This window comes from Esox lucius, chromosome 12, assembly GCF_011004845.1.
Source record: "Esox lucius isolate fEsoLuc1 chromosome 12, fEsoLuc1.pri, whole genome shotgun sequence".
Lineage (NCBI taxonomy): Eukaryota > Metazoa > Chordata > Actinopteri > Esociformes > Esocidae > Esox > Esox lucius.
This window is the reverse complement of record NC_047580.1, coordinates 8,360,280-8,379,216: the sequence shown is the minus strand read 5'-3', so window position 1 is coordinate 8,379,216 and position 18,937 is coordinate 8,360,280. Positions and strand designations below refer to the sequence as shown.

At 43.5% G+C, this 18,937-nt stretch overlaps 1 protein-coding gene across 4 annotated transcripts in view; it reads right to left on the bottom strand.

Annotated features, from left to right (window-relative positions):
- The window catches only part of fgd (faciogenital dysplasia), a 72,922-nt gene that overhangs the window by 10,241 nt on the left and 43,744 nt on the right, over nucleotides 1-18,937 (bottom strand). For 3 of the 4 annotated variants that reach the window (XM_029124095.2, XM_029124093.2, XM_029124091.2), the window contains exons 2-13: nucleotides 13,888-14,052; nucleotides 12,893-13,094; nucleotides 11,582-12,242; nucleotides 9,377-9,466; nucleotides 7,953-8,089; nucleotides 6,895-7,051; nucleotides 4,521-4,659; nucleotides 2,681-2,739; nucleotides 1,991-2,137; nucleotides 1,015-1,107; nucleotides 830-909; nucleotides 662-692 (exon numbers count right to left, since the gene is read on the bottom strand). In XM_029124095.2, the coding sequence (XP_028979928.2) occupies nucleotides 662-692; nucleotides 830-909; nucleotides 1,015-1,107; nucleotides 1,991-2,137; nucleotides 2,681-2,739; nucleotides 4,521-4,659; nucleotides 6,895-7,051; nucleotides 7,953-8,089; nucleotides 9,377-9,466; nucleotides 11,582-12,190 (1,542 nt within the window). In that variant the 5' untranslated portion in view covers nucleotides 12,191-12,242; nucleotides 12,893-13,094; nucleotides 13,888-14,052. Of the gene's footprint in view, nucleotides 1-661; nucleotides 693-829; nucleotides 910-1,014; nucleotides 1,108-1,990; nucleotides 2,138-2,680; nucleotides 2,740-4,520; nucleotides 4,660-6,894; nucleotides 7,052-7,952; nucleotides 8,090-9,376; nucleotides 9,467-11,581; nucleotides 12,243-12,892; nucleotides 13,095-13,887; nucleotides 14,053-14,146; nucleotides 14,184-18,937 lie in introns of those variants that run through there. The other variant, XM_029124092.2, reaches the window with a different exon arrangement.

Below are 18,937 nucleotides of genomic sequence, written 5' to 3'. Positions count from 1 at the left end.
CTAACCTCCTGCACCCAAATACACATGACCACATTGAAGACAAGTTTCCATCAGATCACCCAGACCCACAAAAAAAAGAAAGAAAAAAAAAATAGTATGAGAGAAAAACTGAAAGAACTGATAAACCCTGAGTCTCCGGTCGTCTGGCCTGACCCTGATAAACAGAGACTTTGTCAGGCATGACATCATAGGGAGTAATGCATCACGGAGCTCTGATCCAGCCCTAGATCGGACTCCCAGGCCGGCTTCTCTAAGGCGCCAACACAGAGCGTGTGTGTTTGAATAAGGTCTATATTCTTACGTGAATGAACCAGACCGTGTTTGAGTGTGTAGTCATTGTGCCCCCCTCTTCCAAAGTGTCTCGAGAAGCCACACATTCCTCTTCACACTTCAGATTACCAAACGGCCCATCCTTTGCTTTCCAAACACTCCCAGACCCCTGCCAAGAACACCCACCTCCCTGCAGCCCATGAGCCCTTTTAATCAGCTTTAGTCAGCTTTAATGGGCTAAATAGGCTTTAATGAGCAGCTTAATGAGAGGAAACCATTCCCGAACTAACAGGATGGTGGCGTGGAGGATAACAACACTGTTCCCAATGCCCTGAAACTGTGCTGCAAATCCCCACTTTTGTTTAAGTGCGTTTGTGTGGCCATTCCTAACCTGAATCCAGTCTTCTTTCTCTTCAGCCGTCCTGAAACACAAAATAAAGGTCCTTTAGATAGAAATTGTTCAATGTATTCCAGCTGTGCCTGAATTTTTGCGGTTTCATTACAAAAGTCAGTTGTGGTTCTACCATAGTTCCCATGGTAGTCGCTCCATAGTTCTCACCTGGCCTGTAGCTCTAGTGAGCGCTGCTTGCCAATGATGGCAAATGTGTATGGGAGGTTCTGCTTCACGTTCTCCTGGACCTAAAGCCACAGAGCAGAGCAGTGTCACTTCACTTCAGAAACAGTGTTCCCTGTGCAAACTTTGGGAATAACAGAAACAGTGGCTTCCATTATCTCCATCCTAACCTCCATTCCAGCGATGTCAATCTTCTCTCTAACGCTGAACTTCTGGCCCATCAGCCTCAGCTTGGGAACACAGTAGAGCACCATGTTGTTGAACTGCAACGTGGAGATAAAGGGAGAAGGGATGAGTTTACATATTGTGTGGTTAAAGTTCATGTTTTCATACTCTCCTTACTTATTTTTATCGTTTTCTGTAGGCTTTCATTGACAGTTCACACCCAAGGGAGAAAGGTGAGGTGGAGACACAGGATGAAGCATGGAGACACGGATGAAGACACGAGGTGGAGACACGGGATGAAGCGTGGAGACAGATAATGAACCCCACCTATGGTTGTGAGCATGAGCATGGAGCTAGGAGTGTTTCTACTGGACCAGCAGTGTAACCACTGTACCAGGAGTGTCACCAGTGTCCCATGAGTGTTACCACTGGACCATGAGTGTTACCACTGGACCTGGAGTGTTACCATTGGGTCAGCAGTTTTACCACTAGACCATGAGTGTTACCATTGGACCATGAGTGTTACCACTAGACCAGGAGTGTCACCAGTGTACCATGAGTGTTACCACTGGACCATGAGTGTTACCACTGGACCTGGAGTGTTACCACTGGACCTGGAGTGTTACCATTGGGTCAGCAGTGTTATCACTGGACCATGAGTGTTACCACTGGACCATGAGTGTTACCACTGGACCAGGAGTGTCACCAGTAGACCAGGAGTGTTACCACTGGACCTGGAGTGTTACCATTGGGTCAACAGTGTTACCACTGGACCATGAGTGTTACCACTAGGTCAGTAGTGTTACCCCTGGACTGTGTCTCAGTAAAGATTTGGGATTGAATTTAAGAAAATTCCACAATGTCTATTAATCCTGATTTACTGCACAATTTGATGCGATACATCGCAATAATATTTTTTTTCAATCCCAACTATAGACGTCTGAAAAAGCACAGATAGAGTTATCGCTTTCCTCCACTCACCAGGTAGAGGTAGCGGTCCTGGGCCGTCCCGTTCTTGGCAGACATCTTCTTGATGTGTCCCTCCTTGATAAGCTCATTTGCTGGGTTCACAATGTCCTCCTCTCCCCCCAGTCTCTCATAGACTTCCAGCAGTTTGTTCATCTTCTCCTGAGGAACATCAGGGAAAAGGAAGCATGAGAAACAAAGACATGCAGAGGGGAAAGACAACACAAATAAATTCCCAGTTGTCTTATTGGACACATGGACCAATCAAAAGTAGATTTCATATTTTGACCACATGGGGCGTCAGGGGAGCAACAATTCTGTTTCCCTTGCCACCTCCAGGGTTTGATTTCACAACCTTTCGGTTACGGGCCAGATACTCTAACCTCTAAGCCACCGGACCCCTCAAATATGCTGAAAAGAAAGGTGAATTTAAGTTAGGGTAACAAGGAGCGACTGAAGAAAAACTTGGAGGCAATGAGAGACAGGCCAGAGGATGAGCCACATGCGATGATGACTGTGTGGGTGAAACGAGTGTCAGGAAACAGCAGCTTCCTGTCTGTGCAGAGGCCTCAGGGCTCTGAAACCCTCCCTTCTTTGCCCCACCTCCTTCCCTGTTACAACGCTGTGAACTACATCCCCATAGAAAAACGAGATTAAGTGTGTTAGGAGGACAGGAGGAGCAGTGACCATGGAGCACAATCTTACCATTTTCCTGATGGCGGCATTGGAGTGGTGGGCTGCTGTGGATATCAGCTCCAGTGCCTCTGCAGAACAAACGTGCACACCATGTTAGAACCGTCAGCAGCAGCTATCCAGAACCAGGCATCTAACCTACACCATGTTAGAACCGTCAGCAGCAGCTATCCAGAACCAGGTGTCTAACCTACACCATGTTAGAACCGTCTGCAGCAGATATCCAGAACCACGCATCTAACCTACACCATGTTAGAACCGTCAGCAGCAGCTATCCAGAACCAGGTTTCTAACCTACACCATGTTAGAACAGTCTGCAGCAGCTATCCAGAACCAGGCGTCTAATGTACACTGTGTTAGAACCGCCTGCAGCAGCTATCCAGAACCACGCGTCTAACGTACACTGTGTTTGAACCGCTTGCAGCAGCTATCCAGAACCACGCGTCTAACGTACACTGTGTTAGAACCGCCTGCAGCAGCTATCCAGAACCAGGCGTCTAACGTACACTGTGTTAGAACCGCCTGCAGCAGCTATCCAGAACCACGCGTCTAACGTACACTGTGTTAGAACCGCCTGCAGCAGCTATCCATAACCACGCGTCTAACATACACTGTGTTAGAACCGCCTGCAGCAGCTATCCAGAACCAGGCGTCTAACGTACACTGTGTTAGAACTGCCTGCAGCAGCTATACAGAACCACGCGTCTAACGTACACTGTGTTAGAACCGCCTGCAGCAGCTATCCAGAACCAGGCGTCTAACGTACACTGTGTTAGAACTGCCTGCAGCAGCTATACAGAACCACGCGTCTAACGTACACTGTGTTAGAACCGCCTGCAGCAGCTATCCAGAACCAGGCGTCTAACGTACACTGTGTTAGAACCGCCTGCAGCAGCTATCCAGAACCACACGTCTAACGTACACTGTGTTAGAACCGCCTGCAGCAGCTATCCAGAACCACACGTCTAACGTACACGTTTGGCAAAACACTCACTGTCTATGTACTCTTCGGCTAATGCACTGAACCCTGCGAGAAACGGGTCAGTCTCTATGTTGTAGTCCCACAATGGTGTATTCTCTAGGATGTACCAAAACCTCATTTATACAGGCACGACTGGGGATTATGGAGGCTTTACCCGGACCTAGATGCCGTGAAGTGGTTAATGGAACTCCACCGAAACAATGGAAATGTCATGGCAACGCGGGGGAAAGATGCAGTGGGGGAAAACGCTGGTGAATCTCCCCACTGACATACAGGCATGATTATTGTATGTGATCTTTACATTTGTTGAGGTAAGAATATGTATGTTTGGACGTCAACCCCAATATATGTTCATGTCATAGTCAACAGTCCACTGCATTACAGATAAAAACAACCTTTACTACACGCACTGGTTTCATTTCCTAGTTATGCTTCAAGCTGATTCAATCAAGATGTAGACATTAATAGTCACTTATTCTTAACCAAAAGAGCATGATTTTGAAATGTTAAGCAGCAAAAACAACCAAGTACATCAAAATTCAAGTAATGACTATGTAGGCCTGTTATAATAAATGAATCATGAAGGATTTTATGTCAATTCATTTGATCACAGATTTTGACTGCGTGCCAATGATTGTGTCCTTCTTCAAGTCCCAAGAGCCTTCAGTTACTGCATCTATTATTACATACAGGGACAATGAATCAAAGATCAGGGCTGAGCTTTGGGTTAGTTAAGGGTTAATGTTAGGGTTTAGGTTAGCCTACTAAGCCGGGTCATTTGACCAGGTTTAGTGGCCTAACCTAACAGGCAGAAAGACAGAGAGACAGACAAACAGAAATACAGGCGGACAGACAGACAGGCAAACATACTCTCTGTGTCCTTTCGGTCCAGTGCATCGTCAGGCAGTTTCTTCAGATAGTCCTTAAGCAGGAGTTCATAGCGAGGGATCCTCTGCACAGGCTCCAACATGTGGTGCTGGAGAGTCAGGTTCCCACACACATCCTGCTTCTGTTGAAAAAATCACAAAGCAAGACATTTACACACACATATATACATATATATATATATATATATATACATATATATATACATATATATATATATATATATACATATATATATATACATATATATATATATATATATATATATACATATATATATATACATATATATATATATATATATATATATATATATACATATACATATATATATACATATATATATACATATATATATACATATATATATATATATATACATATATATATATATATATATATACATATACATATACATATACATATACATATATATATATATATATATATATATATATATATATATATATATATATATATATATATATATATATATATACACACACACTACAGCTACAATATGTCATTACACATACTACAGCTGTGTATTTATATATATAGATATACAGCTCCGGACCATAAGAGACCACTGCACCTTTTTCTTTCCTTTCCAAAAAAGTTGAAAAGGAAGGTTGTGAGTGAGGAACAGAAGGGTTCAAAGGTTCAGTGGTCTCTTAATTTTTCCCGGAGCTGTATATCTATCTATATATATCTATACACAGCTGTAGTATGTGTAATGACATAGGGAAGCAGTAGTACAGTAGATATAAAGTCTACACACTCCTGTTAAAATGACAGGTTTTTGCGATGTAAAAGAATGAGACAAAGATAAATAATGTCAGAACTTTTTCCACCTTTAATGTGGCCTATAATGTGAACAATACAATACAAAAACTAACTGAAATCTTTTGGCGGGACATTTTTTTTTTTAACTCACAATAACCTGGGTGTGCACACCCTTAAATGAATACTTTGTTGAAGCACCTTTTGATTTTATTACAGCAGTCTATTAGCATGGCACATCTTGACTTGGCAATATTTGCCCACTCTTCTTAGCAAAAGCGTTCCAAATCTGTCAGATTACGAGGACATCTCCTGTGCACAGTCCTCTTCAGATCACCCCACAGATGTTCAATTGGATTCAGGTCTGGGCTCTGGCTGGGCCATTCCAAAACGTTAATCTTCTTCTGGTGAAGCCATGCTTTTGTGGATTTGGATGTATGCTTGGGGTCATTGTCATGCTGAGAGGGGAACTTCCTCTTCATCTTCAGCTTTCTAAGGGACGCCTAAAGGTTTTGTGCCAAAATTGCCTGGTATTTGGAACTGTTCATATTTCCCTCTACCCTGACCTCGGTTCCATCTGAAGAAAAACAGCCCCAAAGCATGATGCTGCCACCACCATTCTTCACTGTGGGTATGGTGTTTTTTGGGTGAAGAAACATACCTTTTGGAATTATGTCCAAAAAGTTCAACCTTGGTTTAATCAGACCATAACACATTTTCCCATATACTTTTGGGGGACTTTATGTTTGTTTTTGCAAACTTCAGCCGGGATTGGATGTTTTACTTTGTAAGAAAGGTATGTCTACGGGAGATTGTTGTCACATGTAGCACACAGCCAGTACTTGCCAGAAATTCCTGCAGTTCCTTTAATGTTGCAGTAGGCCTCTTGGAAGCCTCCCTGACCAGTTTTCTTCTCGTCTTTTCATCAATTTTGGAGGGACGTCCAGTTCTTTTTAATGTCTCTGTTGTGCCATATTTTCTCCACTTGATGATGACTGTGTTCACTGTGTTCCATTATATATCTAATGCTTTGAATTTTTTTTTTACCCTTCTCCTCACTGATATCTTTCAACAATGAGATCCCTCTGATGCTTTGAAAGTTCTATTTAACATGAGTTTGAATGTGATTGGTTAATTCTGAACACAGCCACATCCCCAGTTATAAGAGGGTGTACACACTTATGCAACCAGGTTATTGTAAGATTTTTATTTTTCATTTCCCTGAAGATTTCAGTTTGTTTTTCAATTGAATTGTTCACATTATAGGTCACATTAAAAGTGGAAAAAGTTCTGAAATGATTTATCTTTGTCTCATTTTTTTTACATCACAAAAACCTGGCATTTTCACAGGGGTGTGTAGACTTTTTATATCCACTGTACTGACATAGTGTAGCAGTAGTATATATCATGTTATAGTATTGCTGTAGTATATATCATGACATAGTGTACCTGTAGTATATTTATGATGACATAGTGTAGATGTAGTATATATCATGACATAGTGTACCTGTATATATGATGACACATAGATAACACAAGATAATTAAACATACATACACAGCAGCTTGTTTCTTACTTGTATGTTTTGGACCACACTCTTGAATTGGGATGACCGTTGGCTCCATGTGTTGACCAGGTCCATAGAACGGTCAAAGTTCTTCACATACTCTCCGTACATCTTCATAAACGGAGCCAGCTTCTGGAGGATGTCTCCAATTCGGGGATTTAGGTCCCTTAGAAACAGCCACACCCACATAATTTAAGTCAGCCAAACAATTCTACTGAAATATTCTGGACTATTGTGGATTTACAGTATATATGAAGTACATTCAATGTAAAAAGACATTATGGAAACTACGTCATGTGACAGGTGGGAAGTCTACCCAAAAGATTCTGTGAGACATATCTGACAGATAAGGACTAGTGTTAGAACACAAACACACACAATTGTGGTTTGTTTCCTCACAGCAGATGAAGGCGAGCGAATAATGCCCCCATTCTACCACCCTGGCATGCATACACACACACACACACACACATTCCCCCACAAAGAAACACAGCCTACTGCCCCCCTCCTCGTAACCCAGCTGTCAGAGTTCTGCAGCCAACATACACACAGACAGACAGACAGACCCACACACATACAAACTGACCACTGTAGAGTTATACCTATCCATTAATGTCAGAGAAAGAGAAACAAGGCCAGTTGAAGCTTAACATTAAGGTTTTTTTCTAAAATATATACAAAGCATCCTATCTCAGTATTGTTCTTACTACTGCTAATTCTAATAACTTTACAAAAACACTATTCCAACATTATTAATAGTTAAGTTATATAATGTTACTAAAACACTATACAAACATTATTAATGCTTTTATAAGGTTACTGAAACACTATTCCAACATTATTCATGCTTTTAGAATGTTACTGAAACACTATTCCAACATTATTAATGCTTTTAGAATGTTACTGAAACACTATTCCAACATTATTAATGCTTTTAGAATGTTACTGAAACACTATTCCAACATTATTCATGCTTTTATAATGTTATTCAAACACTATTCCAACATGGGAAATGCTAATGTAACATTACTGAGAGACTATTCCAACATTGTTCCTAGTCTATTCACCATTCTCCAGTGATGCGTGTCTTGAGCTCGGGGAGCAGGAATTTGTGATGGAAGCAGTAGATGGAGGAAATGTTAGAGAAGATTCCTGTTATCACTTCTTGAGGAATTCCAGCTTCAGTCAGCTTAGTGCAAAATACCTATAGACAACAGGAAAATGAAGGCACATATGCCACATTAAATGCACATGTGTCATATAACAGCATTATTACAAATGATCAAACTATGGGCTCTTTGAACTAATGTTGCTTTAGATGTGGAAGTATGTGACGGTTTAGTCCATCATCAATACCAGGTTAATGACCTTTCATCTCCCTGCCAGTTACACAACTGCCTAGGTTCAACATCACAAGGTTAAGACAGAGATTCCAATATCCCATAACTCAGACACCAGCTTCTGTGTGAATGGATGGAAGTACAAAAATGTTGGCATCATATATAGATTAACACAAATATAGTGAATTATATCTTATAACTGTACATGACCAAACCATAGCGTAACTACTTCACTCTCATTCTGTATATTACGTTTTAAAAATAATCCACAGACAGTTTATGACTTCATTTCCCCAGCCATTAGTCATGCTTTCAAAGCTAATCCTGCAGAATTTCAATGGCTTTGTTTATTTTTTCGAATGCTTCCCCACAGAACCTGATGTAGCCTACCAGTGGCCTGTAAGCACCCAGCTTACCATGGAAACCAATACTACTGTGAAGAAACACAGGCTTGACAAAAACTTAAACTTATTCTAATTCTGTGTATCCATTTGTCTATCAGTCTTAAAAGAAAAATAATAAAACCTTTCCTATGATAGGATGACCATCTGTTTCTCTAACAGCCATTAGAAAACAATCCAGGTCGTTGCTGGATATGGGGGGATTAGACCAACTGCCTGGACATATATGGACACAGCACACAGGGTCTGGACAAGACAGGAAAGGCTCTGAGGACGCTCACTTGACAGAGAAGTGAGAGGTCAGTTCCCAGGTCAACCTGGTAGTCATTAGTGAGTGACTTTGCTGCTATGAAAGCAGAACTATCACAGAGCAAATGACTGCACACACACATCGTTACCCCACAAATGCATGCACACTTTCACCACATGTTCCTGATTAATCCAAAATGTAGAGGAAAGCGGCAGTGTTCAGTGGATCACTGGGCCAGTGTTAATCCTGCTTAGACCTGATCAGAATAACAACCTCCCAGAGCTGGCACACACGAGAGATGGGTATTTGGGACAGAGGCACCAAAACAAACTCACACCCTGACACTCAGGGAGATTGATGGTGGGCTCCTCGTTGTTTGTGCATTTTTATGTTGTTAATTCTTTTTTAAATGGTGTTTGTCAGAGTACATAAACTGCTGTGTGTGTGCGTTTGTGTGTGTACAGTGTGTGTGTGTAAAATGTGTGTGTGTGTGTGTATACCTGGTCCAGGAGGTTAAGTCTCTTAACATAAGCCTCCTCAGTGTGAAGAAGCTCCCTGGCGATGTTCAGCAACTTCTGGGTCTCTGAGCACTGGGGGAAAGAGAAAACACTGCATCACACACACACACACACACACACACACCGAACGACACCAAATGAAAGAACACACTCAACTACACAAAAGCTATTCCACAACACTGTCGCACATAACACACACGGCTCAACATCAACACAAGAACACACATTTTCACAAGGCCCTGTTGGTGAAAGACAACACTTCAACCAGAGATGACAAACCGATATGAAACACTTCAAAAATGGAGATGTCCGCTATCAATCTTTCCGTCTCAGTCGAGCGAAACTGGGCCAACCAATCATAATGTGCCAGTGCATGCAGCAACCATCACCAGCTCGACACACAGCTGAGTGGAGAAAACATTTAGGGTGCTGCCAGGGAGGATTGAGTCTCCCAACTTTACGTTAAGGAACAGGAATGAATGTTTAGGATGAAAGGGCATTCCTGTGTCATGGCAGAAACCAGATGTCATGAGGCCAGGACATACTAGATTGTGACATTGTGTTTGGCAACAGCTGTCTGGTAAACACACACACATATACACACATACACATATACACACATACACATGCACACACATGCACAATCAGGAAATTGTGAAACATACTATCCAAAGAAGCACACAGAGACTGTAAGCAGGACACACACAAATGAACACACAAACAAAAACACTGCAGGCAAAATACACACTAAAGTTCGTAAGAAACTAATAGACCTTTTTCCCGTATAAATTTGCATCATCGAAACCCACATCCTCTGTGACAACGGTGTCATTAAAAAGCTATCAAAATGTCAGGTGTTCATGTTGGTGAAGGGGCACTGTCCTCTCGCAACCTCCATGCACCCTTTTCCTCCAGGCTGTACTGCTGACTTCAGGAAACATCGGAAGGAGTTGTCCATGAGGTGAAGAGTGTAGGCTGACAATGCAGTGTGTGTCTGTGTTGTTACCGTATGTACAGGGTGTGAACTGACAATGCCTAAACCTGGTGTTGCTCACACCCATGACGACGGCTCTGTGCCAACACAAAACAACTCTGCCTCCAGACTCAATACACAACTCTACCTCCAGTCACAACACACAACAAATATATGTCCCGTATCAACACACAACAGCTCTACCTCCAGTCACAATACACAACAACTCTACATCTAGTCACAACACACAACAACTGTCCCTCCAGTCTCAACACACAACTCTACTTCAGGAAACATCGGAAGGAGTTGTCCATGAGGTGAAGAGTGTAGGCTGACAATGCAGTGTGTGTCTGTGTTGTTACCGTATGTACAGGGTGTGAACTGACAATGCAGTGTGTGTCTGTGTTGTTACCGTATGTACAGGGTGTGAACTGACAATGCAGTGTGTGTCTGTGTTGTTACCGTATGTACAGGGTGTGAACTGACAATGCAGTGTGTGTCTGTGTTGTTACCGTATGTACAGGGTGTGAACTGCACAACTCTACATCCAGTCACAACACGTCCTTCTCAGCACACTAACATATTTTTCGCAGACTTACTTCTGGCTCTCTTTTTCCCTACCTCCGTTTATCTCTCAATTTTTTCATCTGTTGTTCATTGACCTTCACCCCGATCCTTTTATTACGATAAATCAAAACAATTCAGGCGGGGGGGTTCATGTTTGCCGGTAGGATGTGAAGACTTCTGTTGGAGGTTTCAGTATCAGTCTCACAACGATCGATGGCTGGAGCCAAGGACAGTAGTTAGAAACATAAGCAAAGCCGAGTGCCGCTTTCTGCATGTCCTCTGGTAACAGACACAAGCTCCTGTTACAGCCCTGGGGAGGTAAACTCTGCTCCTCACGGCACAACCACAAACACTGGTGACCTCCACACACACACTCTTGAAAGTCTCTAAAAAGTGTTTGTGTTTGTGTGCTGTGTATAGACCAATAAAAACACCTGAAACTAGACAGCCTAAAAGGGATTCTGGATTTCAGATGGCACAGAGACTATAATGAATAGATACAGGTTACAATGGCAGAACTACTGACAAGGAATAGCAATATGACTACACGTTGTGTCTCTATGCTTCATTTGTGCCTGCGCTGTGTTGTCTTAGTGCTGCGTTGTGTTAGCGCTGCGTTGTGTCAGGGTTGTTTGTGTCCGGCTCACCTTGTGCGATTCCGCGTGTCCGTCGGACTTCTCTGCTCCGTCCGTATCGCCGCTGCTGACCTCGTCAAGGTCACTGTCCTCATCCTGGGTGGAGTCACGCTTGTTTTCCAGGGTAACGCAGCAGGACACGCTAGTCTCCGTCTCGGTGACGCTGTCATAGTGCTCTTCCTCATCAATGGCGTCCTCGTTGGGGAACACCTCACCCTCCACAGCGCATGACGGGCTGTCAATCCCGCTGTCCCGGTTGGGAATCTTCCCGATTCCGTTCTGCTCTGAGGATTGTGAGTCCGGATTGTCCTGCAGTTCGTGGGAGGAGACGCTCTCCTCCCGCTCCGCGTCATCGTGGCGACCGGCTGTGTCTTTGTGAACACCATCAAGGTTGTCCTCTTTAGAATGCAGAGGAATGTCCTCGCCATTGTCGATGTGCAGAGCAGCCAGACACGAGAGATCAGTCAGCTCCATGACCTCGTTGGTCCGCTCAGAGACTAATAGTGCAAGTTTATCAGAGGAGGAGGATTCCCCAGAGTCCTTTGGTCCTGCTGACCCTGAATGGGTGTGTGTTGTGGGGTTAGGGGCATAGGTGGCTGTGGTTTCTGGCGTGGTGTTCATACTTAGGCAGAGGTGTAGCTGGTTCTTCGGAGTGACCCCAAGAATAGGGACCCTGGGAAATAAGAAAATAAACACTTAAAAAAGGACGTACTTGTGCTATGAAACTTATATTTCAGCCTTGGTTTGACAAAAACAAAACAAAGTTGCAACACAAAGAATGAGCATGCGTTCTGTAACAGAATCGAAGTAACATTGAGTGAGTATTCTGTAACAGAATATATGGAAGGATGAGTGTGTGTTCTGTAACAGAATGTAAGGATGAGTGCTTGTTCTATAACAGAATGTAAGGAAGGATGAGTGTGTGTTCTATAACAAAATATAAGGAAGGATGAGTGTGTGTTCTATAACAGAATGTAAGGAAGGATGAGTGTATATTCTATAACAGAATGTAAGGAAGGATGAGTGTGTGTTCTGTAACAGAATGTAGGAAGGACGAGTGTGTGTTCTGTAACAGAATGAGCTTGCAAACCAATTATATTCAACTCCATTCCTGAAGGGCCAAAACACCTAATCGATTAACTACCAGTAAAAATCTGTAGTGTACCTGCCCCCCAGTACCGAAACCCTCTTTGATAACCTAAACTCTAACACAAATACCGAAATCCTCAGACAAAACCTAATCAGTTCTCAAATCACATACACACGCACAAAACATAAAACTGATACGTCAAGAAGACAACTGCACCCTGTGAAATCCCCTACCTGGAGTTCTCGAACCTCTCGATGAGCAGTCCCACGCTCTGGGCTTCTCTCTGGGGCTGTGTGGCCAGACCAAGGGGGGTCTGGCTGAGTCCTGGTTTGGGAAGTGGTGGAGGGGCCGGCAGGGGCCTGGAGGGGGCCGGTGGGATCCTCTTGGGCTTCTTGTCCTGTCCGAGGGCCAGCAGATGGGGGGGCTTAGGGGGCACTGGAGGCCCAGGTCCAGGAGGAGAGGTGGCAGATTGAGGGAAGAAGAATCACAAAGAGAGAAATACAAAGATAAGGTTCGGTCGGTGGTGTAACCATGGAAACTGTCCTTTTTCAAGTGCCCCGGCGAAATCCGAGCGAGAAGGCCTCCATTTCCGTAGTCCCGTGTGTCTTTACCGCTGCTGCTACCCAGTCACAGAACCAGAGTCCAAATACCATCATAAAACACATGAAATATAAACTTCAAGGTCCTCGAACACAGACAGACCAACCTCTGATGCAGCCTCGCAGACCTAAGACAGCTTCCTGGTTTGTGAACAGGATGCGGAGACGAGTGTGTGTCTCTGTGGTTTCACAGACCCAAAAAAACAGTGCAAAAGTCCACCCACGCTATTAGAAACGCAATGTAACTTTGTTACGACGTTCACAATAATGCATTCAGGAGTTTAGCTATTCTACAGGCCAGTCGTTACCGCGGGATTGGCATTTTATTAGGACTGAATGAGGAAGCAAGTTTCTCTGCCACAGTTATGTCTATTTGAGGTGTCTATTTCCTTCCTCTCAGTGTTTGACAGTAGTTGCAGCAGAGAATGGCATTGCGTGCAGGCAAAACAGCTAGATGAGGACTAAACCAGAGTCGCAAATGTTTTTGCCAAACTCACTGTGTTCTATATTTAAAAGCCTAAGAAGCCAGTAGGTTGGCAGTCCAATTATTTATATTGCACCAGCAACGTCACCACAATGTTACAGCATCATTACTAGTTATAAACACGATGAGCACTAAACCAACATACCTTGAGGTTTTTGAGAGATGGGCGTGGCTGTGGGATGTGGGCGGGGCTTGACTGCAGGTCGGTCGTGACATGGTCTGGGAGTGGGCGGTGCTTGTTTTCCTAGCCGTGGAGAACACCGGAAATCCACTGATCCACACTGGTACTGAAGGGAGGAGGGAGGGAGGTCTGAAAGAGATATAGAAAGGGTGAGGAAGGAGAAAGAAAACATTTCATTGACTGACTATATTACTTCTTCAAACAAAACATGCAGGAATGTCACCTATTCTGAAGGACAACAGCATTACTTGGAGACAATCAAGAAAGGCACATGGCGGAGACCCATTCAGACCCTGTTTTAATCCAAACCAAGCTGAATGATGAAGCCACATACAGGCCCAGGATCAGTGGTGCAGTGCGCTGTAGAACTGTAACAGTAGAACCTCAGAAAATGAACCAACATCCTTCAGCCTGTTGCCTGAGTCAGGCTGTGGGGAGCAGAACGAACCAGAGAGGAAGGAGACAGAGGGCTGAGACCCAGCATCGATCCTGACACGAGGCCAAAGGAGAGGAAGGGAAGTCTTCTGCCTCAAAGAGCCTTCAGAGAGCACTGCCTATATCTACAACAGCTCCACATCCTGTTGGACTGTCTCAAGATGATAATGGTCTGCGTGTGTTTATTTGCCCCACTCGCTTTATGAACACACCCCCGCCCACGCAATAGAACTACAGTGCACTGTGGGAAAATGTCCTCCGTAATTAAATCTAGTGTGGACTACATACTCTCTGTATTGTTTGTGCTTTTGTAAGTTATTATGTTGTCACGTGCGCACTCTGCGACGCCATTGGCTGAATTTGGGAAAACGTGATAAAACTCGGATGTTTGGCCTTGCGAGAGTTCTGGTCTTTCCAAAATGACAATGTGGAGGGCGGGCCCTACTGTAACCCGCTGAAATGTCAATTGGTCCAAGGGGGGGGGGGGGGGCAGGGGGGACCAATAGGGTGCTGAGCTGTCTATCGAGGATTCCAAGCATGTGACGCCTAATGGGGACCCTTTTGAAATCCAGTCAAGTGAATTGAAGTGTAGCCTTCATAATGAGGGCTGTTGTTTTGTGGAATATGTTGGTTATGTTCACATGATGTCTTGTTCGTGTTGACAGTGGGGGTAGTGTGTGGTTACTGAGTCTGTGTGTGTGTGTGTTTGTGTGTGTGTAAGCGTGCGTGTGTGGGCCTGTGTCTATATCTGTGCCTGTATGTGTGAGGGTTCATTTTACTGTACTTGTCAGGACCAAAAATCCCCAGGAAGGATCTTAATGCAAGTGAAAGAAAAAGCCTTTATGAGGGCATTTAACTGGTCCTTGTGAGGAAAAGGTTATCTTCAGCTTAGGGTTACTAATTTCATGCAGGGCCTAGTGTATGCTGGTTTTCGCTTGTATTTGATTGATTAATAATTTGTTAGGAACTCCCCTCACTTGGTTGTCTATGTGTTAGTTGGTCTCCAACATGGTAGGAATTTCACGACAGCCACGGCTGTCATTGCCCCTTGTTCTGACTCTGAGGCCCAGTAAATCATTGCACGCCCTACGGCCACCATGGCCTTTGTGCTCCTGCTACTGTCAAAATCCTGCGGTCGGCAATCAGTTTGTTTGTTTATAAGTTTGGGTGTAAAGTGTGTCTTACACCAAACTTTACATCCCAGTTTGCACAGAATGACAATTTCACCATGGACAACCAATCAATATCACTGTCTGATGATTTTGGAAGCAACGTCACACATCGCATCATTCAAACCCACTAGCAGGAGCACAAGTGAGAACAACCACAAGAACGAACTACATGCAGGTAAGCAAGCTAGCAAGTTATTGATCTATAGATTGCTGACTTAGTGCTTAAATGAATCAAACCTCTCAGTTTTGGAAGGTGCGTTCATGAGCAACTGGGAAGTGGGAAAGTTCTGACCGAGTGGGAGAATACCTGAGAATACACCTGAACGCTTTTTGAGAGCTCTGAGAAGTAACGTTAGGTATGATATCACTCGACATGGCAGCATTTGTGGTGAAAATTTTTAAAACTCAAATTACTTGCTCCAAGCCCAAATAAGTCACTATTTTTGTTTATTTGTCGTACTCATTTATTGAGGGTAAAGGGTCGTTTTCTGGGTTTTTACAGTTAGTATAGGAGTTTTGAAAAATAGAAATTTGAATGGGAACAATCGATCATGTCCCCACAAGGAAATAACATTCTCAAATGTGTGTGTGTGTATATGTATGTGTGTATATACAGCCTATGTTTAACTTGGCTGGGTTAGCTGAGTGCTTCTCCATTAGACCAGGAGCCCGTCCGTAGATTATGATAATCCACCATCCCTGCTCCTCTTTGCCCTCCCCTGTATGCTCAGGGCTGCTCTCTGTTCAGCCCACACCATCTCCAAGAAGCAGCAGTGCAGAGATGGCAGCTCGAACCCTAAGGCGTGTTTCCATGTCTAATTTGGTGTTCTCCAGCCCCGTTCCAGCTTGCGGCGAAGGAAGGCAGAGCTCTGCGAGGCGCTAATGAGTCCTGCTACGCTGTCTGCCCCCAACGGGTCCCGCTTCGGGCCGCCTGGCTGGCTCGCCGTTATTCTACCAGGCCCTTTCCAAATCAGATAGGGAGGGAAACGGGATGGGAGACACAGTTTGCATATCTACAAAAGACATCTTTCCATGTTAGATATGACTGGCTTCTCTACAGCATATGACAAACTAGGTCAAGAGATCCAAGCCTGGTCTCGCCTTCATCTTCAGTACCGCTACAATAGAAATCTCTCAGTAAAAACACCAAACAGTGCTGACTTCACAGTACACAGCATCTCACAATCATCCGCACAGTCAAACACATTTTGAGCAATGACATGAGCACTGTAACCAGGGGCGGCGCTAGGGGTAGAATTGGATATTTTTCAATTTTATTGGCATTTTTCCTCTTTGCCATTTTTCGCAGATAAATAGCAGTACCATATCACAAAGCAACTGCTCAGAATAGGAGAGTAACTATGCTCACACCCCCTCGCCCCCTGAACAAAAGGTTGTTAGTACCTGCATGGTTTTGTTAAGCAATCGCATGGCAACCCCAATCAAAAAGTCCTGGTGCTGCCCCTGGCTGTAACTGACATTTCTACCCATAATGCTAAACTTTACTATTATTTAGCATTACATGAGCTAAGATGGGATATTTTGTCTTTGGTTAGTGGCAGCATTTGTCAACTCGGATGTGGTTTGGCCACACCACTGACTACTGAGGACGAGTTAACCCTTAGACAAATGTCATGTCGTGGGAAACAGACTGCCTAGAGCAGAGAGACCATAACAAGACCTACCGATTCTGGGTCTATAAGGAAACGTTCCGTAGTCATGGTTACACTGCAAAAAATATCTTAGAAAATAAGAAAAGGTAACTTTGAGGAGATATTTGCTTGAAAAATAAGCGAACAAATCTGCCAATTGAACAAGACAAATAACTTGATATTCAACAACTTTTTAATACAACTTTCGCTTATTCAGAAAAATTTACCTTATCTTAAGGATGGTTAGATTTTTAACCTGAAAACAAGATTAATATACTTGATAAGACATATCTTTTTTGCAGTGAATCTGAGTGAAACCTACACACGCAGATCAAACAACCTTACGTTAAACAGGAACTTGCCAGCAAATCACAGAAAGAGAAAGATCTTCTACCAAACCCTGCACACTGAACTCATCTTCATACAGTAACCCAAACAAACAATTCAATGCATTATTCATCATCCAACGCAACACTCCCAATTTTACTACACATTAATAATTCCAAAGGTCTTTAAGACCAAAGATAATTCTGTAAATGTTTTATGTTTGCCATAATAAAGAAGCAAAACAAGGACCTAAACTTGTAGAATGTCAGAGAGAAGACAAGAAACAAGTTAACGTCTCCTTGACTATTCCTGCATTCCGTAGACACCTAGAATCCAGTGAACCATTTAAATAGAAAACCCAACACACCTTTCGCTGTCAACAAAGTCAATTAGATTCTTCCAGTGTAAATCCTTGTAAGTAATTCAATGTGCAATTACTCCTGGATAAGTCCTTCTGGATAAGAGCATCTCCTTAAGAACAGAAATATCAAATGTGTTTGTATGAGACTGAAGCTCACTGTTAGCTTCCAAACACAAACACACCCCGGAGCTCATTTAAACAGTCATGAAAAACACACCGGTAGTCATGAAACACTCCTAAAGGCACCTGCCAAACCGGCTCTACACACCTGCCTCTAGACGCAGGTGACGTGTGTGTGTGTGTGTGTGTGTGCGTGCATTCACACACTTCTCAGAAAAGGGATCAACTTGTGTAGCAACCACAAACACAGAGAAAACACTGTTAAAGAAGAAGGTAGGCAACAGATTCCTTTATTATCCCTGACCAGATAAACTGAACCCCAGTAGGATGCCAATCATGCTGTATCTGACAGCACATCTACAGAGTTGCTGTATCTGACATCACATCTACAGAGTTGTTGTATCTGATATCACATCTACAGAGTTGTTGTATCTGACATCACATCTACAGAGTTGCTGTATCTGACATCACATCTACAGAGTTGCTGTATCTGACATCACATCTACAGAGTTGCTGTATCTGACATCACATCTACAGAGTTGCTGTATCTGACACCACATCTACAGAGTTGCTGTATCTGACACCACATCTACAGAGTTGCTGTATCTGACATCACATCTACAGAGTTGCTGTATCTGACATCACATCCACAGAGTTGCTGTATCTGACATCACATCCACAGAGTTGCTGTATCTGACACCACACCTACTGAGATGCTGTATCTGACACCACACCTACTGAGATGCTGTATCTGACACCACACCTACTGAGATGCTGTATCTGACACCACACCTACTGAGATGCTGTATCTGACACCACACCTACTGAGATGCTGTATCTGACACCACACCTACTGAGATGCTGTATCTGACACCACACCTACTGAGATGCTGTATCTGACACCACACCTACTGAGATGCTGTATCTGACACCACACCTACTGAGAT